Source organism: Capsicum annuum, chromosome 9 (assembly GCF_002878395.1).
Source record: "Capsicum annuum cultivar UCD-10X-F1 chromosome 9, UCD10Xv1.1, whole genome shotgun sequence".
Taxonomy (NCBI): Eukaryota; Viridiplantae; Streptophyta; class Magnoliopsida; order Solanales; family Solanaceae; genus Capsicum; species Capsicum annuum.
Window position 1 is genome coordinate 787,088 of NC_061119.1, and position 26,441 is coordinate 813,528.

General features: G+C 35.2%; 4 protein-coding genes across 14 annotated transcripts in view; 3 read left to right on the top strand and 1 right to left on the bottom strand.

Moving 5' to 3' along the window:
• Window positions 1-5,409: 5,409 nt before the first annotated feature.
• LOC107843253 (rho GTPase-activating protein 1) lies at window positions 5,410-11,472 on the top strand. The gene is made up of 5 exons (XM_016687518.2): window positions 5,410-6,766; window positions 9,341-9,461; window positions 9,558-9,677; window positions 10,078-10,308; window positions 10,624-11,472. Exons 1-5 carry the CDS (start codon window positions 6,222-6,224, stop codon window positions 11,221-11,223), a joined length of 1,617 nt encoding a protein of 538 aa, XP_016543004.1. The 5' UTR covers window positions 5,410-6,221; the 3' UTR covers window positions 11,224-11,472.
• Window positions 11,473-12,369: 897 nt separating this feature from the next.
• On the top strand, window positions 12,370-17,423 carry LOC107843252 (4'-phosphopantetheinyl transferase HetI). 10 transcript variants are annotated; one of them, XM_016687512.2, is made up of 12 exons: window positions 12,402-12,502; window positions 12,613-12,637; window positions 12,871-12,944; window positions 13,021-13,125; window positions 13,497-13,606; window positions 14,169-14,344; window positions 15,261-15,328; window positions 15,425-15,526; window positions 15,600-15,755; window positions 16,225-16,344; window positions 16,747-16,876; window positions 16,954-17,423. In XM_016687512.2, the coding sequence occupies exons 5-12, from the start codon at window positions 13,506-13,508 to the stop codon at window positions 17,061-17,063; spliced, it is 963 nt and encodes a 320-aa protein (XP_016542998.1). In that variant the 5' UTR covers window positions 12,402-12,502; window positions 12,613-12,637; window positions 12,871-12,944; window positions 13,021-13,125; window positions 13,497-13,505; the 3' UTR covers window positions 17,064-17,423. The 10 variants fall into 10 exon arrangements, with proteins under 10 accessions (XP_016543000.1, XP_016542996.1, XP_016542998.1 ...); XM_047395913.1 differs by lacking the exon at window positions 13,021-13,125; XM_016687510.2 differs by lacking the exons at window positions 12,613-12,637; window positions 13,021-13,125 and having other exon boundaries at window positions 12,394-12,502.
• A 291-nt stretch (window positions 17,424-17,714) lies between these two features.
• On the bottom strand, window positions 17,715-20,723 carry LOC107843251 (putative pentatricopeptide repeat-containing protein At3g11460, mitochondrial). Its single transcript, XM_016687509.2, has one exon. It carries the CDS (start codon window positions 20,285-20,287, stop codon window positions 18,356-18,358), a length of 1,932 nt encoding a protein of 643 aa, XP_016542995.2. The 5' UTR covers window positions 20,288-20,723; the 3' UTR covers window positions 17,715-18,355.
• A 787-nt stretch (window positions 20,724-21,510) lies between these two features.
• Window positions 21,511-26,441, top strand: part of LOC107843250 (signal recognition particle 54 kDa protein, chloroplastic) — a 15,138-nt gene continuing 10,207 nt past the window's right edge. Inside the window, exons 1-8 of one of the 2 annotated variants that reach the window (XM_016687508.2) lie at window positions 21,511-21,778; window positions 22,720-22,855; window positions 24,008-24,075; window positions 24,148-24,249; window positions 24,389-24,541; window positions 24,717-24,794; window positions 24,970-25,095; window positions 25,175-25,277. In XM_016687508.2, the coding sequence (XP_016542994.1) occupies window positions 21,617-21,778; window positions 22,720-22,855; window positions 24,008-24,075; window positions 24,148-24,249; window positions 24,389-24,541; window positions 24,717-24,794; window positions 24,970-25,095; window positions 25,175-25,277 (928 nt within the window). In that variant the 5' untranslated portion in view covers window positions 21,511-21,616. Of the gene's footprint in view, window positions 21,779-22,223; window positions 22,401-22,719; window positions 22,856-24,007; window positions 24,076-24,147; window positions 24,250-24,388; window positions 24,542-24,716; window positions 24,795-24,969; window positions 25,096-25,174; window positions 25,278-26,441 lie in introns of those variants that run through there. The other variant, XM_047395914.1, reaches the window with a different exon arrangement.

Consider the following 26,441-nt stretch of genomic DNA (forward strand, 5'->3'; position numbering starts at 1 on the left):
ATTTTGAGTCTGTCGAGATATATAATTAGCTCTCGATACATTCAATGAAGATACATAATTAGTTGAAATTTTTATAATTACTTTGTAAGAATGAAAATTTGTGTAAATATGCTAAGTTAACGTGTATATTTTTGTTATTTTTTTCGTATATTAAAGTACTAGCCCAAAAAAGAAAGAAAAAATGACAAAAAAGGCCCAATATTAGTATCACTTTACAGTTTACAGCCCGTTGGAAAAACAAAGTAGACAATTGGTCATTTTTGCAAAGACCGTTAATAGTCCTTTTGGTATATCTTTTTTTATTTCTATTTTTTTAAATATCGCGGTACTTGGATCTGCTTATGCTTATTTATACGAGTATCAGATAACGTTGTCTATCAAAATTTATACAAATAAAAAGAAATAGTCTATTTTTTTTCTTCGCTGAAATTTAAACTCGAGACCTTCGCGATTTCATCGTTCTTGAATCTCGACCCGCTTCATTGACTATTTTTTCATTCCTATCACTACTTTCCATTTTAAAATCCAAGTTTAACATTTAAACTCGATATGAAATTTTAAAACGTACTTTTATTTACGTACACTAATTATTCGTAGCAAAATGGTTTTAAAAAATATTTCCCAAATATAAAAATATATATATATTTTTTTAACAAACTTAAAACATATGTTACTTATTAAACACATATAAATCACTTTACTTTTTAGGGTCCACCACTATGATAGAATTTGAATTTTGAAACAGTAAATATTGTAAAAATAAAAAGTGCAAAATTATTATTCTATTTCTAAAAACCAAAAAAGTTTTCTTTTTTCCCGTTGTATATATCATCTTTTTATGTATCTTTTTCCTCGTTTTTCTCTTTTTGAATTTGGTATACATAACTTAATAAATCTTTGGATATAAATATTTTTTATTAGGGAGTAATTTATTCTTAAATGAATCTTACACGACGTGAATTTAAATTAATCAAACCTTATATAAGTATCAAATACCTAAAATTAAAAAAGAAAGTGTATGTATTTGTCTTTTATTTATAATTTCTTTTTTACATTTGGATCCATGAATTTATTGTTATATTCATGAAAAATTAATTAACGATAAGAAAATTTCATGACTCAAAAAAAAAAAGAAGAGGATATAAATTAATGTAAAATAAATTTTTAAAAAATCACATTTTAAATACCTATATCTACACTTTTTAGAACATTGATGATCATGTCATTTTAGTGTCTCGAAAAGCAAATTACAAAAATATAGTCTTTTTAAAGGGTTGGAGAACGATAATGCATCAACCTATTCATGAGGGCCAACTTGATCCTCTTTTACAAAGATCTAAAACGAGGGAATCCTCGCGAAGTCGTTGACTCCAACTATCTATCGTTCATGCATGATCAATTAGATTTGACGAACTGCCCATCCTACCTCCTTTATGTTCTTGACAGTCTATCGTTGTCTCAATAGAGTCTTTCAGTTGTACGTTTTGGTCCATACCAATCTTTAATAAAAAAATATATGTATTTTCTTATTATCTGACTTGTCAAATTAATTCGACATTGTTCTCAAGTCTCAAACCTAAATTCATGAATTAATATAAAAAGATCCAACTGTTCCATCACTGCATCACAATTCACGTCCCTTGATGATAATAGGAACATTTTTCGACCAAAAGTTAAACAAATTAAAGTATATCAAATTGCCGATAGTGGTGAAAAATAAATATTACGAAACCATTTATTAGATACCTGATTTGATGTAAACACTCACGTAAATAATTTTTTGGGGGGGAGTAAGAGAGGATAGGGTAATTAATAATTGGCAAAATAATTAGACAAAATTCACCTAATTAAACCGCCAATCGAGGCCATTAATTATGTCTACCACGAGTGGATTAAGCTTTTAATAGACATAATTAGACACACACCTAATTTTTTGTGCTTTTAGAGTTGTGAAAAAACAAGTGTATTTTTTCCGTTTCATTTTGTTTGACCCTTTATATAATCTTAAAATAAATTTAATTAAATGTGTATAATATCAAACTAAATTTATTAATGATGTTTTGAAACTTTAAACTAAACTATTACTACTCTTTTATGAAGTTTTTTAATACTAAGGGTATTATAGAAAATAAGTAATAAAACTCTTTTGATTTTGCGAAAATAGATAAATAAATCAAAATATTTATTTTAATATTAGGATCAAGTAAAATAAAACGGATGAAGTAATAAAAACTATTGCTCCCTTTACTTATATAAATGGTCCCTTTATTACAATTTCTAGGAAATATAATAATTAATAACCTAGAGTAGTGAAATGAATTTTCAAACCAACATGGGTTATGGTGTAGTGGATGGAGCTGCTTCATCCTTAATTAGAAGTCGAGGATTCGACCTTGGGTATAGAGAAAACTTTGTTGGGAGCGCTGCCACCTTAATGGGCTCTGCAGCGCGCGATCCGGATTAGTCAAGGCTCCAATGCGGCCAGCGGGCACCGGATGGGAAACCAAAAAATAAATAAAAAATGAATTTTCAGAATATTAAAAAAAAAAACTTTTTTAATTTCTTGTACAGTGGATTACATTAAACCATCAAAGGCTGTCACGAAATAAAAACTATTTTCTTTATTTTTAATTAAAGATCTTGAATCCGAACCTTGAAAATAAAAAATAAACTCTTAGTAAGTTGTCAATTCTTTTCAAAGGGAAGAGAGGATACAAGTACATTGAATTGTTAACTACAAATATGACTTTATTATTAATTGTCATATTCATGAGTTTGACAATTTTGCTTAATGACAATTTTTGTTAAGCTAAATCATTCTCCAATTTGAAGCTCCTAAACAGAAAAAAAAAAAAAAAAAAGTTACATCATACCCACCCTAAGTGAAAAGGAATTTTGCAACCATAGTTGGTATATCTCACATTTTTGTTTCTTAGTTTGCAAAATGGATGAATATGAATATCGGAATGATAAGTATTCTTTCATTTTAATGAAATATCTTGAAGGGGAGTCTAGGAATAGCTACTAAAGTTGTTGTCGTATGATCAAGAGGTCACGATGTCAAGTCGTGGAGACAACCTTTGACATAAATGCATGTTAAGCTTGCATACAATAGACCTTTGTAGTATGGCCTTTAAGTTGTTGCCGTGTGACCAGGAGGTCACGATGTCAAGCCGTGGAAACAGCCTTCGACATAAATGCATGTTAAGCTTGCATACGATAGACCTTTGTAGTGTGGCCCTAAAGTTATTGGCGTATGATCAGGAGGTCACGATCAGAGGCGGATCCAGGATTTTCAGTGAGGGGGTTTAGTAGTACATATGTGGACCAATCAAAGGGGTTCAACCTCTACTATTTATACATAAAAAAAAATTTCCCATATAAAAATAGTATAATTTTTTGACCGAACCCCTCTGGACCCTATGTAGATTCGCCACTGGTCACAATGACAAGCCATGAAAACAACCTTCGACATGAATGCATGATAAGCTTGACGTACAATAGACCTTTGTCGTCCGGTCCTTCTTCAATCCCCGACATTGCGGGAGCTTTGTTTCACCAGACTATCCTTTTTTTTATATCTCATGTTCCGTAAGAATTGAATTGTCTTTAATAGAGAGCGATTTACCACAAAGAGAGATGTTCTTTTGATATAAATTCAAATTAGTCGAAATTCAAACTACGAGGCATATGACAAAAAGAAAAGGATAAGTATTTATGAGTGAGTGTTCATTATAGTATTGACATATGTAAGTGATGTCTGTTTCAATGTCTCTATATGAATATGTCTTTGATATGACTCTTCTCTATCTTAATTTATTATACTCTGTCACTTAATTGAATGTGGAAAAAATAAAATCCTACATTTAAATTTAATTAAAACAAAGAAATTATACATCAAGTGTATAGAGATACATTATTTGGTTTGAAATATAAGTTAAATTAATTATGATATATAAATCCATATTGCTTTATACATATATATATATGTATTATACGATGTTTATATATTTATTTTTTTAATATTAAGTGAAAATTCTGATTCAACCGCTAAATTTATAACTAGGTGCATGTGCTAGGACATTAAAATATTATTCCTTGGATCTGCAACTACCTTAACAGAACCAGGTTGTCATTATTCTTTTAGTATTAATAATATTAAAATAAAGTTTTTATTTATACCAAAATAATAAATAATCATTAATAATTCAACAGTAGATATCAATATGACCTGCAAAGAAATAAATAAGTGTTAAATAGTAGATAAGATCTATACATGATTAGGTCATATAATTATTGGATTAGGAATATTAATTCTTCATGATTATACATTTGAGTCCCTTAAATTAAATAGTGCAAGTCATGTGATAAATAAATGTAGATATTTAAAAAAATAATAAAATTTGGTAATATAATTTATCATGATTTTTCTTACAAAATCGATTTGACTGCTCTTTAAAACTAAAATAAAATATATTTGTAATATGATTTGGTTTGCATCTAGAGGGTCCATTTGAATACTCTTCAACGCTAAATAATGGAGTATACATGTATATGATTTGATACGTTTTGCTTTTAGGGAGTTGATTTGATTAATTTTCAAAGCTAAAATGAATTACATTTATCAATATGATTAGTCATTTTGCTTCTATAGAGTTTGTTTGACTATTCGTCAAAGCTAAAGTGGATTACATCGATAATATGATCGGTCAAATTTTGCTTCTGAAAAATCAACTTGACTACTCTTCGAAGCTTAAATGAATTGTATATTAAATGAATTGTATATTGGTAATTTGATTTGCCACATTTTACTTATAGATAATCGATTAGATTACCGTTCGAAAAGCTAAAATGAATTATTTGTTAATATAATTTATTACGTTTTACTTCTAGAGACTTGATTCGACTACTCGTCAAAGCTAAAATGAATTATTCTGTTGATATGATTTGTTACATTTTGCTTCTAAAGATTTGATTCGACTACTCGTCAAAGCTAAATTGAATTATTCTATTGATATGATTTATTACGTTTTGCTTCTAGAAACTTCATTCTACTACTTGTCAAAGCTAAAATGAATTATTCTGTTTGTATGATGTGTTACGTTTTGCTTTTGGAGACTTGATTTGACTACTCGTCAAAGCTAAAATGAATTATTCTGTTCGTATGATTTGTTACGCTTTGCTTCTAAAAACTTAATTTGACTACTCGCCAAAGCTAAAATAAATTATATTCATACACATAATTCACCAAATTCGAAATCTCCAGCTCAAAATGAATGAATACTTATCGCTCCATTGCTGTTATTTGTTAGCACTAAATAGAAAATCATATAGAAAGTGCCATGATAGAGGAGCCAAATCCAGCTATATTCCTTTTTTGCTTCTCCATTAACATTAAAAAATTAGTAATAATTTTTTGATTCCAGCTTTTTTTTTTTTTTTTTTTTTTTTAGATTCTATAATAAACCAATAATTCTCTTCTTTCTATAGTAAATGTAGTATTAGGCCAAAGCATATAAAGAATTGAAAGTACTTCCATAATACAGGGAAAAAAGTATTTGTTGTAGCAAGTGAGAATGTATTGATAGTGATGATGATGATTGTATATTGATATTAATATCTCACCTTCCAAAAAAAACCAAACTTTGCTTGTATCCAACTCTACTCAAGAACCCCATATTCTTCTTTGTAATCTACTAATCTACCAAACTATCATAAAGGGGTGTGGGGGTTTACTCTAGTTGTTGTTAATTTTCTTTAATAGTTCCACCAAACTTTTCTTGCTTCTTGTTCTACAATTAATTATATTAAAAAAAAAATATTTTTGTTTTTGTTGGTTTCTTGAAAATCTTTTCTTGATTTGTTTTACCATTAAAAGTTAAAACCCACCAAAAAAATCCAATCTTTATATTAAGAAAAGGATTTTTATTACTTAAGGTTTCTTGAAAATGGTTGGAAGTATAAGTTAGGAGCTTTTCTTGATTATAAAAATCCAATCTTTATATTAAAAAAAGGATTTTTATTTCTTTGAAAATGGTTGGAAGTATAAGTTAGGAGCTTTTCTTGATTTGTTGTAGCAATAAAAATTCAATCTTTATATTGTAGGTTTCTTGAAAATGACTGAATATATGAGTTAGGAAAGTTTCTAAGTTTCTTGATTTGTTGTAGCATTAAAATCTAGCAATAAAAATTGAAACTTTATTTTTGTGGGTTTGTTGAAAATGACTGATATAATACAACCCCAACATGAGTTACCTTCATCTTCAAGCTCCATTAGTATACTACCTTGTTTATTACCTAGAGATAATGATGGGTCTCACCAAGAGAGTCTAAGTAGTGGACCCAATTTGTATTCAGTTGTAGATGTATACAGAGAGGGAAATAATAATACTGATGTACAAGTAGTAGTAGGAAGGGGTGGTAGTATTTCTGGTAGAAAAAGAGAGAGAAAAAGGAGAGAAAGAGAAGAAGGGGGAGATCAGCTGTCATTGTTAACACTTTGTTTAACTGGTTTTAGGAAATCTTTGGTTGCTTGTAAGAGCAACTTTGATATTCTTAGTGGTGTTAGTGTTGAAGAGCTGCTTTCATCTTCTTGTTCTGGTTTTAGTTCTAGTTCTGGTACTACTTGTGCTAATTCATCAATGGAGATTAGTTGGCCTAGTAATGTCAGACATGTTGCTCATGTCACTTTTGATAGGTTTAATGGATTTCTTGGACTTCCTGTTGAGTTTGAACCTGAAGTTCCTAGAAGACCTCCTAGTGCCAGGTTTGGTCTTTTTTTCTTTTAATGTACTTTTCTTCATTTTTGTTCTTGTTGGACTTCTGCTCTAAGTCTTTCACTTTTATTTTATTTTGTATGATGATGATATGAAATGAGCTTACCTGATTCGGACCGACGGGGAGTAGTTGTTGTTTGTTCTAATCATTTACTTTTATTTTGTTCAGTATGATGATGGTATGAAATGAGCTTACCTGATTCGGACCGACGGGGAGTAGTTGTTGTTTGTTCTAATCATTTACTTTTATTTTGTTCAGTATGATGATGGTATGAAATGAGCTTACCTGATTCGGACTGACAGGAACTAGTTGTTGTTTGTTCTAGTCATTTGCTTTTATTTTGTTTAGTATGATGATGGTATGATATGAGCTTAACTGATTCGGACCGACCGGGGAGTAGTTGTTGTTTGTTCCAATCATTTACTTTTATTTTGTTTAGTATGATGATGATATGGAATGAACTTACCTGATTCGGACCAACGGGGAGTAGTTGTTGTTTGTTCTAATCATTTACTTTTATTTTGTTTAGTATGATGATGATATGCAATGGGCTTAAATAAAGTAGTTGAGATTCATATAGCTGACCTCAGTTGATTGCCGTTTGAGGCATAGTAGTTGTTGTTGTTTGTTCTAAACCATTCGTTTTTATTTTGTTTAGTATGATGGCGATATGAAATGAGCTTAAATGATGAAGTGGATATTCATATAGCCGGCCCCAACTTGATTGGGACCGAGGCGGAGTAGTTGTTGTTTGTTCTAAATCATTCGCCTTTATTTTGTTTAGTATGATGATGATATGAAATGAGCTTAAATGATGAGGTGGATATTCATATAGCCGACCTCAACTTGATTTGGACCGAGGGGGAGTAGTTGTTATTTGTTCTAAATCATTCACTTTCATTTTGCTTAATTTTTATTTTGTTTAATATGATCATGATATGAAATGAGCTTAAATGATGAAGTGAATATTAATGTTGCCGACCTCAACTTGATTGGGGCTGAGGCGGAGTAGTTGTTGTTTGTTCAAAATTATTCACGGCCTAGAAGATGTGCTTGATGTTACTTTTTTACTATTATTACACTTTTGATTTCCCCTTGTATATGTTTCTAGTTTTCTTTTATTCCGATGACATTTTAATTTTCAAAGATTCCCTCTGTCCTAAAGTAGCTGTCGCGTTTCTCATCTCGAGAGTCAGTTTATCATACTTTGGAGCTAAACTGAATTAGTTTTCTCAATTTAATATTCTGACATTAAAATTTAGATATTTGAAAACTATACTAAAAGTACTATAAGTTGCAATTTTCCCGCATCACTATGGTGGAAAAATACATCTTGAAAAAATTGATCACAGTTCATATAGTTTGAATCTCGAGAAGCGAAACATGACAACTATTTTGGGTCAGAGGGAGTAGCAGAACATGTTTTTTAAGAAATTCCATCTTCCATTATTGTTAGTACTATTATTTAAGTTTTGTCTTTTGTTCTTTTCTCTTTCTGGCGAGCATAAGAAGGGCTGTTGGCTTCTTCTAGTTATCTTGTTAGTTGTTTAGGATTTTGACAGCCTCGTCCAGCATATGCTCATGAAACAAGGAGAAGAAACATATAATTGTGGTTTAAATTATTCTGGGGAAGCTAATAATTTATGCAGTGGAATGAATAAAATATTTGATTATAATATATCTTCGAATCGACGATTAATGATGCATCCTTGTCTTCCTTACCAGCCTATAATTAGATCAAAAGTAACATGTTCTGTTGCTTCAAGTTGGGATTTTCCTTTCTTTGTGATGACTACGCTCACCAAATATTTACTATCTTTTAATATGTAGTAATCTGTACATTTCAGGTTTGGAAAACGACTAGATCTTTAAGCAGTCCTTCCATTTCGTAAATGGAAAAATAATTACCTATCGGCAAGATATATAAATATGTGAAAATGGTTCAGAAAAAGGTGCAACGTAAAACTGGAAGCTTAGTATAATTACTCCTGTAACTAAGAAACACCTTTGAACAGTTTAAAGTGGTGTCTGCACCACTTTGGAAATTCTTGGATATGTGATCAAGATTTGAAGAAATGAAGTATATACATTTAATTTTACTTTTTAGTTTCATATGTCTATGAGTGTACAGTCTTCTCATACTGCAGTGGGAATATATCAACCACTTCCGGACATGCATCCTTCAAAAAAGAAGTTGTTCTCTTTGTTCCCCTTACAGGCTGTTGTTTCGTAATTGTTACAATAATAATTACGTTACAGTTTCTAACTAGTTGGGATCGGAAAATATGAATCCTATCTATCCTTTCAACTTCATAGAGCCTGTTTCAGACCAACACTTTGTTTGATAATTGTTAAGTTGATACTCACCTAGTACTGATAAGCCATATCATATATCATACATGTTTTATGACGGCACATTACTTTTGTGTATCTTCTTTTGTATAGTAACTTTTGACACTATCCTTGTTTTGAGCTCTTGTATGGTGTAGAACAACTTGTTCAGATTGTTGTCTAGTCATAAAGTGTCATGATCTTCTAACTGATGCGGGTGTTGTTTTTGCAGTACAAGAGTCTTTGGAGTTTCGACCGACTGCATGCAGCTTTCATTTGATTCCAGAGGAAATAGCGTCCCCACAATCCTTCTGATGATGCAAGGGCGCTTATATGCTCAAGGTGGCTTGCAGGTGTGCATCCACCCACTCTTTAATCTCCCGCATGTTGATCAATAAAATGTTTGACTAGGCATCTGTCACCGTTCACTGACGTGTGTCGACTTGCAGGCTGAAGGGATCTTCAGGATCAATGCTGAAAATGGCCAAGAAGAATTTGTCAGAGAGCAACTAAATAGGGGAATTATTCCAGATAACATTGATGTTCATTGCTTAGCAGGTCTTATAAAGGTAATATTCTGCATCTTGCTCATACGCTGTATTTCATTGAGATTGTCGGCTAACACTTGCGAGATGAAACTGACCGAAGATTGTAAGTGGTCGGTATCAAAATTTGAGGCAGAATGTCGCAATTTGAAGTATACTTCCACTAAATTGCATTTGAACTTGAATTATGTAGTATCTTTCTATGTTGACGAAGCACGTGGATCTTTTAAAACTCTTGTGAGTGTTCCATTCCAATCAAGTTCAAAGAGTTCTCTCTTTCTCCCTAGCGGTACAGGGGTAGACGGGTGGATTGGCAGTTCCTAGACATCACCTTTGTTGTTTTCGCTATGCATTTTATGGTTGGGTTAATTTTTCATTTTAGCTGTATGTGGTAATTGACGTAAAGTGATGATACTTTTTATAGGCTTGGTTCAGAGAGCTGCCAACGGGAGTTTTGGACTCTCTCTCGCCAGAGGAAATTATGCGTGCTCAATCAGAAGAAGAGTGTGTGCGGCTTGTGAGATTTCTTCCACCGACTGAAGCTGCTCTATTAGACTGGGCCATAAACTTGATGGCTGATGTTGCTCAACTGGAAAGTTTTAACAAAATGAACGCACGTAATATTGCTATGGTGTTTGCTCCAAATATGACACAGGTAAGTCAAAACTTTCATGCAGTTTAAACGAAACATGGAGGAATCATATCGTTGCTCCTATCGCGTCTCTTTTCACTTTTCCTACTGTTCGGGGGTGGGGTGGGATAAGAATCGAGGGTCACACACTTGTGATGTTTCCATTTCATGGGTCATCATCGGAAGCATGATTGTTGTTTTCATAGATAAAAAGTTAACATGTCAATGAAACTAACAGTAAACATGAAGATACACGTTATCCCAAATGCCATCAGCTAGCGTGGTTTCAGTGTACACTGCTTTCTGATTAACAAATGGTGAACTTCTTCTGCCCTGCAGATGGCAGATCCGTTGACTGCTTTGATGTACGCGGTTCAAGTTATGAACTTTCTCAAAACTCTAATTCTTCGAACCTTGAAAGACCGAGAAGAATTTGTCGTAGAAGCCGGTCCTGCACCAGAACTGGAGCCATTTGACGAAAATGGACATCATAGTGCTTCACAGCCAATAGTTCAGAAGTCCAATGAGATCGAGGACGAGGAGGAAATCGTTATATCCAAAGAACGACCCTCAAATAACGCTGCTAATTCTACTCCGGGGGAGATTGAAGTTGAGAATGAGTCACATGGATTACCGAGTACCATAGAGAACGTTCTCCAGGAACACGTGCTCGTTGATTGTCTAAGTGAAATCTCAAACCTGCCTGACAACACAAAGGATCAGCATGAAGCTGATAATGCCAATTTAGCAAATGGAAGAACTCAACCAAAAATCCGAAGGACTAAAAGCGTGCATTCGAGTAGTTCTAGTCTGAAAGGATCGAAGAAAATGATAGAATGGCCAACAGTTCATGTAGCTGGAAATCTAGAGAAGGGAAAGGGAGTCAGAATCATCGATAGGTTGAATTCGACAACAGAAAGGGTAGAAGCCTGGCGATGAATATGATATCTCGGCTCAACGGGCGATTGCTGCTGCCTCATGAAGAAGTCCAATGGTTGTGATTTATGTTTGAAAAATGACAATGTATTTTCCAGTCTGTGCTTGGATATTGATTACTTTCTTAGTAGTTCAAACAGGAATTCTGTCACCTTTTCCCTTAGGGCATGTTTTGCTTGGGAAAACTTAGCAGGATGAATGTAATTTATGTGTTTTTGGTAGAATGAATATTGCTGTGGTTTCCAATTTCAATATGATGTTCTTCCTTTTTGACAAAAAACTAGTATTATGTGGCAGCCCGGTGCACTAAAGTTACTGCTATGCGTGGTGTCCGGGGAAGGTTCTCACCACAAGGATGTATTGTACGCAGCCTTATTTTGCATTTCTGTCAAAAGCTATTTTCAAGGCTTGAACCCGTTTTTGACAAAACTAGTGCTGCTTTGAAATGCTTTTACTTTAGTCGAGGCTTTATCGGAAACAATTTTTCGAGGTAAGGGTTATGTATGCAACACTCTACTCTCCCCAGACACCACTTGTGAGATCCACTGATGCTTTTTGCATGCAGTCAATAGCTAAGTTGCACGGACTCTTTATGCCGCACCCGTGTCGGCATTTTGGCGAATCTGACACACATCTGTTGACATTATTGAAGAGTCCGAGCAACATAGCTCAATAGTTTGGTTTGGATAATAGCCCCTAAAACGTTAGTACTTCTCCATTCTTAACCACTAAACATTTCCGATTGAGTTCTTGAAATGTAGTCGTCTTTGGTTTTCACTTTTCACCCGCAACTTGGGGATTTTTTGGCACGATTTTAGATTAATTGCTCCCAATGCGAATAATATTACACTGAGGTTTCCATCCTTAGCCAGAGACCTCAAATTCGAGTTCTGAAAATGAAATCGCTTTTAGTAGGGAGCGTTTTACCATGAATTTGGATTAATCGGTCCAAAGCAGATACTGAACAACACACAGTAGAAAAAAATTATAATTTGCACAATAGAATCTTTCACTTAAAATTACAACCTTTTTCCTAAATTTGTAAAATATCGAGTATATATTTTTTTTAAAAAAAAAAAAAGCCAAAACAAATAAAATTTGAAAAATTAAAATGGAAAATTTGCAATAAATAAATAAACAAATTTCATATATTATATAGTTCAGGGGTTAAAAGTACAATTCATTAAAAAAACCCGGTTCACATTCTTGAAGAAAAACCGGGTTTTCTTCCAATTCACCACTGTATAGCTAAAGAAGTGAATTCCAAATCCTTCAAATTCATGTAAATTTTTGATTTATTGACTTGGTATACATATTGGGTTTTCATTTTTTAGTATAATTGTTAATTTTCATTCATAACTATTCAATTCATTTCACTTTTTTATTTTGCAGAAAATTAGTATGTTTGTTGTTTAAGGTACATCAATTGTAGTATTATTTTGTATTAGTCATATTTCGGTTATTATCTATTGTTTAATGCTTTTACATTACATCTTTTTTTAGATTGTTTTTGTCTATCAAAAATAATTTTTCTACCTCATTTCTGAGGTTATGGTAAAGACTGCGTAGACTCTAGCATCCCGACCCCACTTAGTATATTTATAGATTTTTATTCATGAAGATTCATTTTTTTTCACTTTTTATTTGCAGAAAATGTAAATGCTTTGTGGGTTTTCATTTTTGAGCTCTTCGAAATTGAAAAATCAGTATATCTGCAGATTTTTGTGAGTCTTGATTATGTTACTATCTATTGTTTCGTTACTACCTATTATTTCTTGCTCTTATATTGTCTTTTTCTAGACTGTTTTTGTCTTGAGCCGGGGTCTATTCGAAACAGCTCTGAGTAGTGGTTAGTATTGCGTACATTCTATCCTTCCTAGACCGCACTTTGTGGGAACACACTAGGTTTGTTGTTTTTGTATTTGCAGAAAATGTAAATGCTTTGTGGTTTTTCATTTTTGAGCTCTTTGAAATTGACAAAATCAGTATATTTGTAGATTTTTATTCATAAAGATTCAATTTTTTGTCACTTTTTTATTTGCTGAAAATGTGAATGCTTTGTGGTTTTTCATTTTTGAGCTCTTTGAAATTGAAAAATCAGGAGATCTGTTGGTTTTTTTTCATAAAGACTCAATTTTTTTGAGTCGGGGTCTATCGGAAACAACCTCTCTAACTCACCCCTAAAGTAGTGGTACGGACTGCGTACACTCTAGGAAATACACTAGGTATGTTGTTGTTATTGTAAAGACTCAATTTTTTCACTTTTTGTTTTGCAGAAAATTTAAATGCTTTGTGGGATTTCAAGAATGAGGATCCAATGTTGTATTGATGGGAAATTGTTCAGTTCTTTGCCCCCTTTAACTAATATTTCACTCCCATCTCCAAAGTAAGGTTCAATTCTTTACTTTTCTCTGTGTTTGTTTTCTGCTGTAAGATGGATATGGGATATTTGTTTAGTTATTCGACAAGAGGGGTTGCTCAGATGGTAAGCGCCCTCCACCTTCAATGCGAAGGTCGTGGGTTCAAGTCATCAAGGAAGGGGTAAAAAATATATAGGCTTAATACATAAGTAAGTACTTGAACTTTGGCTTTAGCTGACAAGTAAATACTCTAATTTTGAGTGTGCACATTTAGAGACCTCAACTCGTCTCCATTGTGTCAGTTGAAAACTTCAACTCACAAAGTGATCATCTATACACCTCCAAAATTTATTTTCCATGTCAGCATCGGTGTCCACGAGACACAGTGGAGACGAGTTCAAATGTGCACTCTCAAAGTTGTGCTTACTTGCCAATTGAGGCGACCAAGTTTGAGTCTTTGGTTAGAAAGGGAGGACCTTATCATTAGGATGGCCTTCCGCATCCGCGGCGGAAACAACTTATATTATGCGAAGAATGGGTTTTTGAGTTCTTTTTCCTAATTCTTTTGTTTAATGCATTGATTCTTAGGGAGATACATCTTTGGTATGTGATACCCAATGAGGTTAAGGGTGAATCCCTTATGAACAAATATATGGAGATTCTATCCCCATGTGAGATTGAAAAAGTTTTGAGTTTTCAAAGAGATGAGCTGAGGAAAAGTGCTCTGCTTGCTCGTGCACTCGTCAGAACCACCATTGCTAGATGTAAGATATTATAGTTTCTTTGCCATGTTGTGTAAGAAGAACTGATTATTTGAAAGAAGAAAACTGATTAGTATGAACTGTTAGAAGTTCCTGTGCACTACTCTCTATGCTTACTGTCTGCTATTGTTTTCGTTATGTTCTCTTTATTAATGACACAGGCAAATAATGGAATAAACTTATCTGCACGTGGTGTTTACCCAAATCATACTAATTTATCAAGGTTGCGTCATAAATTTAGGTGAAAATGAATACTAATCAGCAATAGTTTAGTGATAAGAGTGTATGTGTAAAGAGATATATAAAAGAACAACATATTCAGTATGTTCCCACTTCTGGGGAGGGTAAGTGTACGCAGTCCATACCACTATCTTAGAGGTGAGATGTAGAGGTTGTTTCCAATAGACCTCCAACTCAATGTAAAGACATATACCATGTATTCATTTGGTTGGTGTAAACACCAGACAACTAATGTGGCCATTTAAAGTGTTTGGATCACAATATAGATGATGGGAGAGTGAATAACGTTTTCGCGTTTTAATTCATCTTGTTGCAATTAAAATATCTGGTTAAAGGATGCATCATTTGGTTGGGTTAGAGATTAACCTGCCTTCTACAAATGTAATTATTCAGAATTCTAGTGACTACTATTAGTTTCTTTGTGATTACTGAGTTTGAAGTACTAATGTAAATGTGCTTGTTAACTGCTAATGCAGAATTCAGATAAATTGTTAAGTAAATGCTGTCTTTCCAATTGTTTCATTTCAATGTCAGATTCTGAAATCTATTAGGTTATAAGTTATCAATGTTCGAGTGAAATTTTCAGCTCTCTATAATAATTTGTTCTATCATTGCTTGTCATACCAGAATAAAAGAATTTAAATGTCTGATGGCTCATGAAGGCATTGTTTTTTGCTAGATCAGATAAATTCTTCAGTGAAACCCAAAACCATCAAGTTTAGGAATAACATTCATGGGAAACCGGAGGTTCGTCATTCAATGTCTTTCCATTGGTTTGCTATGTGTTTTCCTTCGGGTGTTTCGTTGTTGTGTGTAATTAACTTTATACGATCATGTCAATAGGTTGATTGGCTGTGCAGTTACAATTGGGAGCCCCCTTCTTTGCATTTCAACATCTCACACACGTCATCTCTGATAGCCTGTGGTGTGACAGTAAATTCACCGGTAAACATTTTTGTCCCCAAGTCAGTTTGCGTGCACAGTCAGATAAGTGGTAAATCACTTATTTTATTTATAGATTGGTGTGGACGTGGAGGAAAAGGAAAGAACAACAAAGCACAGCATATTGACTTTAGCTAGAAGATACTTCTCCAAATATGAACTTGAAGTGTTGACTGCAATTGAAGATCCCTATATCCAGCAACAGGAGTTCGTAAAGTTATGGACACTGAAGGTAAGTTTACTTTTAGGTCTTGATAGTTATTTCATGTTTGTGATGATATCAACATGTTTATGGTTGAATCGTGTTCAATTATCGACTCAACAAGCATTGGAATAAGACAGCTCAAGAAATTAAGATTGTTGCTATCCCAATTATCTTCATGATTCAAGGATGTGGAGCACTCATATACAGTCTTCTTTCTTTCTTTCTTTCTTTCTCTTGTCATATAACTCATGATTTATGACTTGAAACAAGGTCAGCTCATTTTTCCGGCGTAAATAAGCAAGTTACTGCAGAAGCTATAAATGATCCATTCTTGGTCTTTTATGACCTTATTACTGATTCACTTTCTTGGAAAATGTTGTCATCACTGCTTTATCAATAACAAAAAGTAGTTTCACTGTTTGTACGTTAGCTAATTGTGAAACAAGGGATCAGTATTTCCTCGTAATTATCCTCTGAGGAAATATATTGTTCGCAGGAGGCATATGTCAAAGCACTTGGGAAGGGCTTCTCAGGTGCACCTTTCAAGACATTTACCATTCGTCGTGGAAGCGCTGTTGGAGAACAGTTTTATCTGTCTCAGAATTCAAGTGCTGAGGTAATGCCACAACAGATGCTTTTATTCAACTTTGATCTCTACATCAAAGGTGCTTATGTTGTGTTGTGCAATGACATAATGGTAACGTCGTGTCATATCAAATGCTAAGGGATTCAGTCAGCGGGATATATATCTTTCTATGGATTAGCCCATTTTTTGAAGGAAAAAAAGTTGGTCAGGGTGGACCGTTGGAGGGGATTAAATGTGTAACATCCGCAAATAGGTCTACTCAAGAATCAGCTATAATGTACTCTTAAAGCCTCATCCAAACAGAGTTTCCTCAATCGTTTTGCCCCTGCACATCACCCTTTCAACTTCTTAAACAAGTGCCTGATCGTCCTTCAGTGGCTTTCAACTTCTTCCCTAGCATCGCCCTTGTTGATATGCGTACATTTCTTTCAGGCATGTGACATAATAGTGGATTACCTTGACAACACAGAGAACCTTACAAGTAATTGGCAGTTTATGCTCTTGGAGTTGGCTAGTTCTCATTATATTGCCATTTGCAGAGAAAATGATGTCAAAACAAAAGGTTAGAAAAGTTCTTTTTCTCTGTGAAGTTGAGCATGTTAACGAAGAAGAGTTCTAAACATGTTTTGATTACTACAGGTGATTGGAATAATCCTATGAAATTAACAGCTTGGAAGACGATTCCATTAGTTGAAGATAGATGTGTTTCTGAAACAGACGAAGTCCTTACAGTTTGTGGCTTGCGATAGTAAAGATGGTGATTGACATCGCTGATGATACTTAGGGCCCGTTTGGACATTGCAATATGGAATAATGATTAGAAGTTGAAGTTTTCTTTGGACATACAATTTGACAATGTATCATTAGCATCCTTGGATTCAGAGTAGCAATTCGGCAACTTTTATGAAGAGAGGTCTTCATGAACATGTACATTTCTGCTAGTACTGTTTCTGGCTTGCATTGGTTATTTTCAACAGATTAATCAAAACCATGTGTTACACTGGGTAATTTTATTGGATCCATCAATTTTATGTTGGAAAAACAGATTGTACAAGTACATGAATTCTTATTATTCTCCATTCTTGCATATAAGATGGCCAGTTTCTTCCTGATTGTAAGCATTATTTCTGTTACATATTTTTTTTCTCTCTATTTTCCGTGAAACAATGGAAATTCATTTGTCAGCGTAATAAGGCATAAAATTGCAAGCAAGCCCTCCCCCTAACGACGGACAGAATCACTACACTATCACGGCCAACTATACCGTCTCCAGCTTATGTTTCAATGACGGGTAAGGCGGTCAAGCTACCTGCGCCTGTTTGTGGAGTGTCATTCAGTAGTAGGGATGCTATGAGGCAGCATTCCAGATTTGTGCTTACAAGGCAAGCATATAAAGGATAGAATGAAAGTGAGGCACTAGCATTGCACAAAAGAGAACAGAATATATCACATTCAATGAACATTTTGTAGAATGATGGTGAAGTTCTTAATTCATTTCCAGGCTCCAACACTTCAAAAGTGCTTGAAAGCTACTTTTATTTAGCTAATCCAAACGGGCGCTAAGTCTTGCGTCTATTAGAAGAAGATAACCATATTCTTGTCCCTCCTCGAAAGGTCTCAACATTCTTGCCCCTTAACTTCGTGCTCAAGGAAGCAAATACCTCCATCGTACATTGTTCTCAAAGGCGATCCCTTGTTTGCCCTTATTTTCTTGTGATGCAAACTTTTGAAAGAGGATAGAGTCTATTAGCGACTGAGAGATTTGTATTAATGATGACAGCAGCTCATATCTCATGGTCACTGAACTCTCCAACTTCTGGTGAATGCATGTTCTTTCTTGTATGGCTCACATAGGTCAACATATGATCCCTAGCATGGGGCGCATGTTTGGTTCAGTTGAGATACCCCGGGGACTTGATGAAAGCAAAGTTGCATCATGTTGCCACAGGCTTCAAGATTCCGAGAGCATACATTACTGTTTTCCATCTTTATAATGAGCTTGCCGGCTAAGTTCTTGTTATCATTTATCCAGTCTCATCAGTCACCAGTAATCATTACAAGAACATGTACCGTTTCTAAAATGGTGGAAACGGGTGGCATCTCTGATCATGAATAACCGATCCACAATGTTGCTGACTCGCTTTACAAACGAGTGACAGTCGCTGCATATTCTTAAGTTCTTTATAACAAGAATGTCAGTCCCTATTTCAGTGTTCAGGAGAGCAAATGCAATTGCCAAACGTTCACTATGTACGCCCATCGTATTAGGATGTTCTTGAATTATTATCTCCTGACCATTTTTGTTTGCTCCTCCATGCTCACTTTCAGTATCCTCCAATTTATTCAACAATTTGTAAATCTCTTTCATTTGAGGATGACTTCTATCGCCAGCCACGAAGAGGTGAGTTTTCCCTTTACACTCAAAATAGCTATAACCAGGATCCTTTTTGAGCTTTCGTTCTCTCATCATCAATCTAATTCTTATTATACCTTCTGAATTATTTGCCTCTGTGTAGATGTTGGAAAGTAGCACGTAATAGCCTATGTTTGTCGGCTCAAGCTCAACAACCTTGTTAAAAGCTAATTCTGCAAGTTCAACATTTTTGTGGATCTTGCAAGCACCCAAAAGGGCACCCCATACAGCACCATCAGGTTCAACTTCCATCGATTCAATAAGTTTGTGAGCTTCCTCAAGTCGACCAACACGACCTAATAAATCCACAACACAAGAATAGTGCTGTGAACATGGCTTCAACCCATACTCCCTCTTCATCAGATCAAGATAATCTAACCCCTTTTTAGTCAACCCTGCATGACTACATGCAGATAGAACACTAACAAACACCGTTCCATCAGGTTGAATGCCAGTCTCGATCATCTTATCAAAAAGCTCCACAGCAATGTTTCCAAGCCCATGTATGCCATATCCCCCTATTATTGCTGTCCAGGACACCAAGGTTTTCTCTGACATCTCATCAAATATAATCCGCGCTTTCGCCAAATTACCACATCTAGCATACATATTTATTAGAGCATTCTTCAAGAACACGTTACACCTCATACCACTAGACCTTATTTTCTCTTCCACCTCAAAACCAATCTTTTGAGCACCAAGATTAGCACAAGCTGATAAAACTCCAACAAACGTCACTGCATCAGGATTCACCCGCAACAACTCCATCTCATTATAAAGCTCCAAAACTTCACCAGCCAACCCATTTTGCGCGTATCCAGAAATCATGGCATTCCAAGTAATCAACCCCTTCTCCGGTATGCAATCAAACAACTTCCTCGCTAACTCCATGCACGCACAACGCACGTACATTGTCAACAAACAGTTCACAACAGCCAAATCATTAACCAATCCACACTTAACATTCAAACAATGCACCGACATCCCCAATGACAACAACCCCGGATCACTACACCCCGGAACCAACCCCAAAACAGTAACCGCGTTAAACGACACACCCTTCAACCTCATTTCACCAAACAACAAAAACCCATTTAACAAATCACCATTCCTCACATACCCAGAAATCAAAGCATTGTGACAAACACCAAGTTTTCTTTCAGGCATTTCATCAAACATCTTCTGTGCAAACTCATTCAAGCCACATTTACAGTACATAGATATCAATGCAGTTTGAACAAAAGGTTCAGATTCACAACCAAGCTTGATAACATGACAATGGAGTTGTTTTCCAGTTAATGGTACGCAGAGGGAAGCTGAAGATTTGAGAGCAAATGGGAAAGTGAAGGCATTTGGGGTGGCTCCAAATTGAAGCATTTGATGGTAAAGAATGAGTGCTTGGTAATATTGGCCATGTTTTGAGAGATTTCTTAATTGGGTATTCCATGGAGTAGTTGTAGTAGTAGTAAAGCTTGAAGCTTCGGTGAAAATGGTGGGTTTATTAGTATGAAAAAGTGCCAAGAATCTTGATTTTTTGTATAGGCGGAGGTGTTTGGTCATTTACTTTAGGCAAAGGGTGAGTGATTGTTTAATGGTTTGGTTATATACCAGCAAACGATTCAAGTTCATGACATGTATTATTTGCTTTAGCTTAACGAGTTTCATCGTTTATTTCTCAGGCTATGTGAGTTCTAGGATATGTCCGATGGGGCTCCTAGGGCCATTTCAGTGGTCAAACGAGTGAAACGGCGCGAATAGATCATTTTTGGTGAGTTTCGATGGGTGTTAGCCGATAATTCGGCAGGTGGACTCGGGGCCCGATTTTGAATTTGGGTGAAAATTCACTGGCGGCCCCCCGATGTGTTGTGGAGCAAATTCTGCTGGAGCCATTTTGATGCTCAAACAGGCAAAATGGCATGAACGAATCGTTTTTGTCGAGTTTCGATAGGTGTTAGCCCACGATTCAATGACAATTGTACAACTATAATGGTCCCTTTAGCTAGTTCTTTTCCTGAGTGAACTCATCTTTCATGTTAGATATATGATTCGACTAAGGTGTAATATGCTAATCATTCTTCTAAATTCATCAACCTAAGGTCTGTTAAGCAAAACTCACTACGACCATGAGCTTGAGTCGTGACAATAGTTCGGAATCAATATAGGTCATGAAACTAAAAAAAAAGTATCAAAATATGTCATGCATATAAAATGTTACTAAAATATACTTAACTCGCTTAAAAAGTGAGTTATATCAATTTCTTTTAATAAAACTTGGCTGATGGTGTGGTACATAACGTTATGCATTTTATTTCTACATAACTCACTAAAAAAGTGAGTTATACATTTTGATTTTAGTTATGCCTTTTGGTTTATACAGTAACGTTTTGGTTTATTATATTTATTTTTATAATTTATGTGAGTTTTTATAAAACTTAGATATTATGTGAACAATCATTATAATTTATCTTTTCAAAAAATTTGACATATTTATTTTTTTAAAATCTATTTTATTTTTTTAAGCTCACTAATTATGTGGTTTTATAAAGCTCAGTAATTATATTTTTTAGATATATTTTTAATCTTATAAAATTATATATACCTTTATTTTTAGTTTTCATGGCCTATTTTGGTTCCAGACTCTGTGACAAATACTTTAGTTAATTTCAATTTTAAGAAAAATATAAAAAGAAAAAAGAAAAAAAGTTGATGGTGTAGGATATTATGATGGTCCATGATGCACACAACTTAAATACTAGACCAATAGATAGATTACACTTTTGTACTTAATGGATAAAGCAATCTAACATAAACATAGAGAGTAACAAACAAGAGGAAAAAAAGACTCAAATCTTTTTCTTCTTCTTGATTGTTTATTCTTTTTTGTTTTCCATGGAAGCCACTGCTTCTTTATCTTCTACTATGACTTCCCACCATTTCTTTCCACTTTCTAAAGCTACCTTTTCAACTTCCAAAGTTAACTCCATATGTAATTCTTCTTCTTGGACTGGTTCAGCTCATTCTCTCTCTTTTAATTCAAGAATTTCATTCACTGTAAGACCCTTTTGACTGTAGGTAGCAGTGCATTGTCTTGTTAATTCTGTTATTAATTGTTGTCTTGTACTTAGCTTGTCATACTTATTTTATTGTAGTTACTTTTTGTGTTAGTACCAGTAGCGTCAGGATTTTCATTGAGGGCGTTCACAAGTATATATATGAACTAGTTGAAGGGGTTCAATGTCTACTGTATATTATTGTAGTTACTGTTTATGTTAGTATATGCTGTTTTTATTGCTGTTTCTTGTACTTCTGTTGTTTTCTTTTACTTGATTGCTTTGGACTATTTCTCCGCTTGCGTGGGAGGGTCTGTAGGAAACAACCTCTATGCCTTCGAGGTAGGATAAGGTCTGCGTACACTCTACCCTCTCCAGACCCTACTTTGTGGGATTATATTTAATATGTTGTTGTTGTTGTAGTTCTTTTTTAAAGATTCAATTTTTATGTAGATAGATACATGGAATCCACTGCTTCTTTATCCTCTACTATGGCTTCCCACCATTTCTTTTCACTTTCTAAAGCTACCCTTTCAACTTCCAAACTTAATCCCATTTGTAATTTTTCTTCTTGGAGTGGTTCAACTCATTTTCTTTCTTTTACTTCAAGAAATTCATTCACTGTAAGACCCTTTTCACTGTATGTCCATACTATGTAGTTTTCGATTCTTTTATTATTTGTTGTCTCGTACTTTTCGACTATCATATTATTTTATTTTAGTTACTGTGCTGCTACTATATGCTGTTTTTGTTACCGTATGTTATTTCCTATACTTCTTGGGACTTGTTTTCCCATTGATTCGATGGTCTATCAGAAACAGTCTATCTACCTCTAAGGTAGGGGTAAGGTCTGCATATGCTCTACTTTCTCGACTTTGTGGGATAATATTGTTGTTGTTGTTGTTGTTGTATTTATTTGTTAAAGATTCAATTTTGATGTAGAGGGACACATGGAGGATGATCAATTCCAGGAATGTGGTTATTCCTAGAAGAGATATGCGTGGAGTTATTAAAGCTGAGATGTTTGGACAGCTCACTAGTGGACTTGAAACAGCTTGGAACAAGCTCAAAGGAGAAGGTAAAAATACAAAGCACTTTTTCTTACAAAGATTTGAGCTAATTTTATCTAAATTTTTGAAGTATGGGAATTTCTTGGTTGGGTTAGCTGATACTTAAATTGTTAATCTCGAGTAGGTATATGTTTGAGTGATTTAGAGTCCTACATTGGTCAGGGAATGGACTGATGGTTTGCTTATATGGACTTGATCAATCCTCCCTCATGAGCTAGTTTTTGGGGTTGAGTTAGGCTCAAGTGCCACATCGTTAAATTTTGAAAGGTAGTTGAAAATTGATTTTTTGGATAGGGAAGATGGTTAAAAATATGACTCAAGAACAATGTCTTCTAGTTTTTCATACTCAGAATACTTGCTTAAGATAGGAGTAAATTGAGAGTTCTTGAAAATGTGGCATTGTAGGCATACAATGATCATACTAATCTTACAGATTCGGCAAGACATACAAATAACGGAATCTGTCTCGAATTAGGAATTACCTATCATTTTTGAAGATTTTAACATACATTGGACTGAAAATGTATCAGTGAGGATTCTTACTATGCAGGCTGAGTATTCGGAGATCGAGCGGGATATAGAAAACCCCACAATTTTAGGTCCAAGTGAATGGATTCTCTAATAATTGGTCAGTAGTTGACGTAAACTCCTGCTAAGAGAATGTTTTAGTGGAAACTTTGGCTGTCAAGCAGAGTTGATGTGGAGAAGGAAGCTTAATGTGGAGACTTTAACCCCACAAATTTAAAAAACTCAACAACATGACTGGTCTTGTTCTCAGGATGGATGATGAGATGTCGTAGATGGTAAATTGATTCATTCAAGGATGTGACTGAGGGGGTATAATGGATTATACTTCAAGAGAAGAAACCAGGAAGATGTATAAATTGATCATTGAACCCTTATGAAATGTATGTATGGAACTCCTTTTTAGTTCCATACAATGTTGCTTGATGCCATACATTTTTAGGCATAAACTAATTGGAAAGTATTAAGTTGTTGAAAATGTTATTGCCTGCCTTATCCAAATCAAAACTTCTAATCATCGTCTATATCCCCAATCTTTCAAATTTTAGAGGTTTAAGTTCTCGTTGATCTTACTACTAAATATGTGGTTATACATAATGATGAAGTGCCTGTTGTTTGAATTCCTTGTGGTTCAGAGGTTTTGACAAAGGAAAACATCGTGGAACCTATGAGAGACATCCGGAGGGCTCTTTTAGAAGCTGATGTATGTTCCTCTCTATTTTAGCAGCTAATCTCTATACATTAAAATTTGTTCTCATTTAGCTTTGATTGGCAGGTTAGTCTTCCTGTTGTCAGAAGGTTTGTTCAGTCTGTTAGTGAAGAAGCCGTTGGAACTGGCTTGATTCGAGGAGTAAAACCAGATCAGCAACTAGTTAAAGTATGTAAGATTATGATTTCTTTCTAGAATTTGTAGTTTGAGAACAAACTGCCTCCCTTCTTTTGTTTATCTTACTTTGCTTGCACAACTGGCTGTCAGCTCGATCTAAATGTTTGTTTGTATCATTTGGTTGGAGTAGATTGTACGTGACGAGCTTGTGAAACTGATGGGTGGAGAAGTCTCTGAACTGGTTTATGCTAAATCTGGACCCACCATAATACTATTGGCCGGTTTACAAGGTGTTGGGAAGACAACTGTTAGCGCAAAGTTAGCTTTATATCTAAAGAAGCAGGTGCACTTCCAAACTTCACCTTCTGTTAATCCCTTCCTGACCTTCCTTTCGCATCTCTCCCCATGTTATTATCATTTCTGTATATAGTCATAGAACCTGCATTTCCCCGACTGCCTTCTAATATTAAAGTTAGGCATTCCAAACCATTGATGAGCATTGGTGGTATGATCTGCAGGGTAAAAGTTGCATGCTGATTGCTGGAGACGTGTACAGACCTGCTGCTATTGACCAACTCGTTATTTTGGGTGAACAGGTATGCCATGTCACTTGAGCAACATTAAGATTGTATGTCATTACGTTTTAGGTGTTATTTTCTGTTCCTCTACACATTAACCATCTTCGCTTAAAAATTATTTTCTTTAAAAGTGCGCAGAATATCTAAACACAACTTTATTCATTCTCATGTTCACTGATAAGTGGGGGAACAGGTTGATGTGCCTGTTTATGCAGCAGGAACAGATGTAAAACCTGCTGAAATAGCCCGGCAAGGATTACAAGAGGCCAAAACGAAGAACGTAGATGTAGTCATAATGGATACAGCTGGAAGACTTCAGGTTCATATCGTCTTAGTTTTTGGATTCCGCTTTAACTTTCTCTTGTAGTTTGTATTTAAATCTGTCTTAGTTCTTGTAGATAGATAAAGCTATGATGGATGAATTAAAAGAGGTGAAACGGGTACTGAACCCCACAGAGGTTTTGCTTGTTGTGGATGCAATGACCGGCCAAGAAGCTGCAGGTACTTCTACACTCGTTAAACATGCGACCGATCAATTATAGCTTAAGAGCCTTATAGCTTTCTGTGAAGCAGAACTATGTGCTCTCCGTCGATGTGCAGACGGTTATTATATTAAACTTGTACCTTAAACATATATTCATTCACCATTACTCATTAACTGTAAAATTTGACTTACAATGTCATTTCCTTAAAGATATTAGTACATTGCAGATAATCAAATCACGTAGTCTGGGTCAAACATGAAAATGTGCCATCAGATTCATGGCTTTTTACGGTGTTTAGCTTTGTGAAAAATGGCTTTTCAATAACCACGGTCGTATGATTTTTCACAGATTATCTCTGTGTGGCTTCTGTTATTTTCTGTTGACTGTGTCAATTGTAATTCCCTATCTACAAGAAGGGTTCGCTAATCGTTATGCTCTGTGATTTATCTCATTGAGAGATGTTTCTTTTTCCTTAACTATGGACATTCACGTATATATTGCCAGAGCAGTGTGTCTGATCATGCATGTTTTTGACTAGTCACACCTTTGTGTTTCTTGCTCCGAGGACTAATTGTCTGACACGATTATGCTCCTTAATAATCCGTCATATTGTTATCTACAATCTGCTTCTGAAACATGTAGTGAGAGCAAAATATCTGTTGTTCTTGTTGTGGCCACCAAGCATTTTTCTCAAGAGACTTTCTTATCGAGACTTCCTAAACTTTTTCCCTATAAATAGTACAAATTAGGCCCTGGTCATAATATTTCCATATGGTATCAAAGCATATGACACTCACGAGCAATTGAGAAGTTGACGAAGTAGTGAGTTAAATGAGCGGCTAGAATCAAAGATACACAGAATAAAACACAAAGAAAGGTAAAAAGGAAAAACAATACGAAAGGAACACGGAAGCCGACCCGACCTCCGGCGCCGCCCTAACGGCTCTCTCTCTTCCTAACGGCTCTCTCTCTCTCTCTCTCCCTCTCCCTACCCTCTCTCCCCCTCTCTCGCACCGGTCCCCGGTCACCGGCGCCGTCGCTGACCTTCGGCGCCGACCCGACCCGACCGCCGGCCCCGGTCCCCGGCGCCGACCCCCTTCGCCGCTCCCCGCCACCCTCCGGCGCCGACCGCCGCCGTTCCCCCCCCCCCCCCCCCCCCCCCCCCCCCCCCCCCCCCCCC

Bases quoted from the DNA above. Each gene is read 5' to 3' on its own strand.
- LOC107843251 (XM_016687509.2), bottom strand. From the start codon at position 20,287: ATGACCAAACACCTCCGCCTATACAAAAAATCAAGATTCTTGGCACTT.
- LOC107843253 (XM_016687518.2), top strand. From the start codon at position 6,222: ATGACTGATATAATACAACCCCAACATGAGTTACCTTCATCTTCAAGC. The intron at 9,462-9,557 runs GTGTGCATCCAC...GTCGACTTGCAG, and splicing joins ATGCTCAAGGTGGCTTGCAG to GCTGAAGGGATCTTCAGGAT. The intron at 10,309-10,623 runs GTAAGTCAAAAC...TCTGCCCTGCAG, and splicing joins TTGCTCCAAATATGACACAG to ATGGCAGATCCGTTGACTGC.
- LOC107843252 (XM_016687514.2), top strand. From the start codon at position 13,506: ATGCTTTGTGGGATTTCAAGAATGAGGATCCAATGTTGTATTGATGGG. The intron at 14,345-15,260 runs GTAAGATATTAT...GTTTTTTGCTAG, and splicing joins CAGAACCACCATTGCTAGAT to ATCAGATAAATTCTTCAGTG. The intron at 16,877-16,953 runs GTTAGAAAAGTT...TGATTACTACAG, and splicing joins AAATGATGTCAAAACAAAAG to GTGATTGGAATAATCCTATG.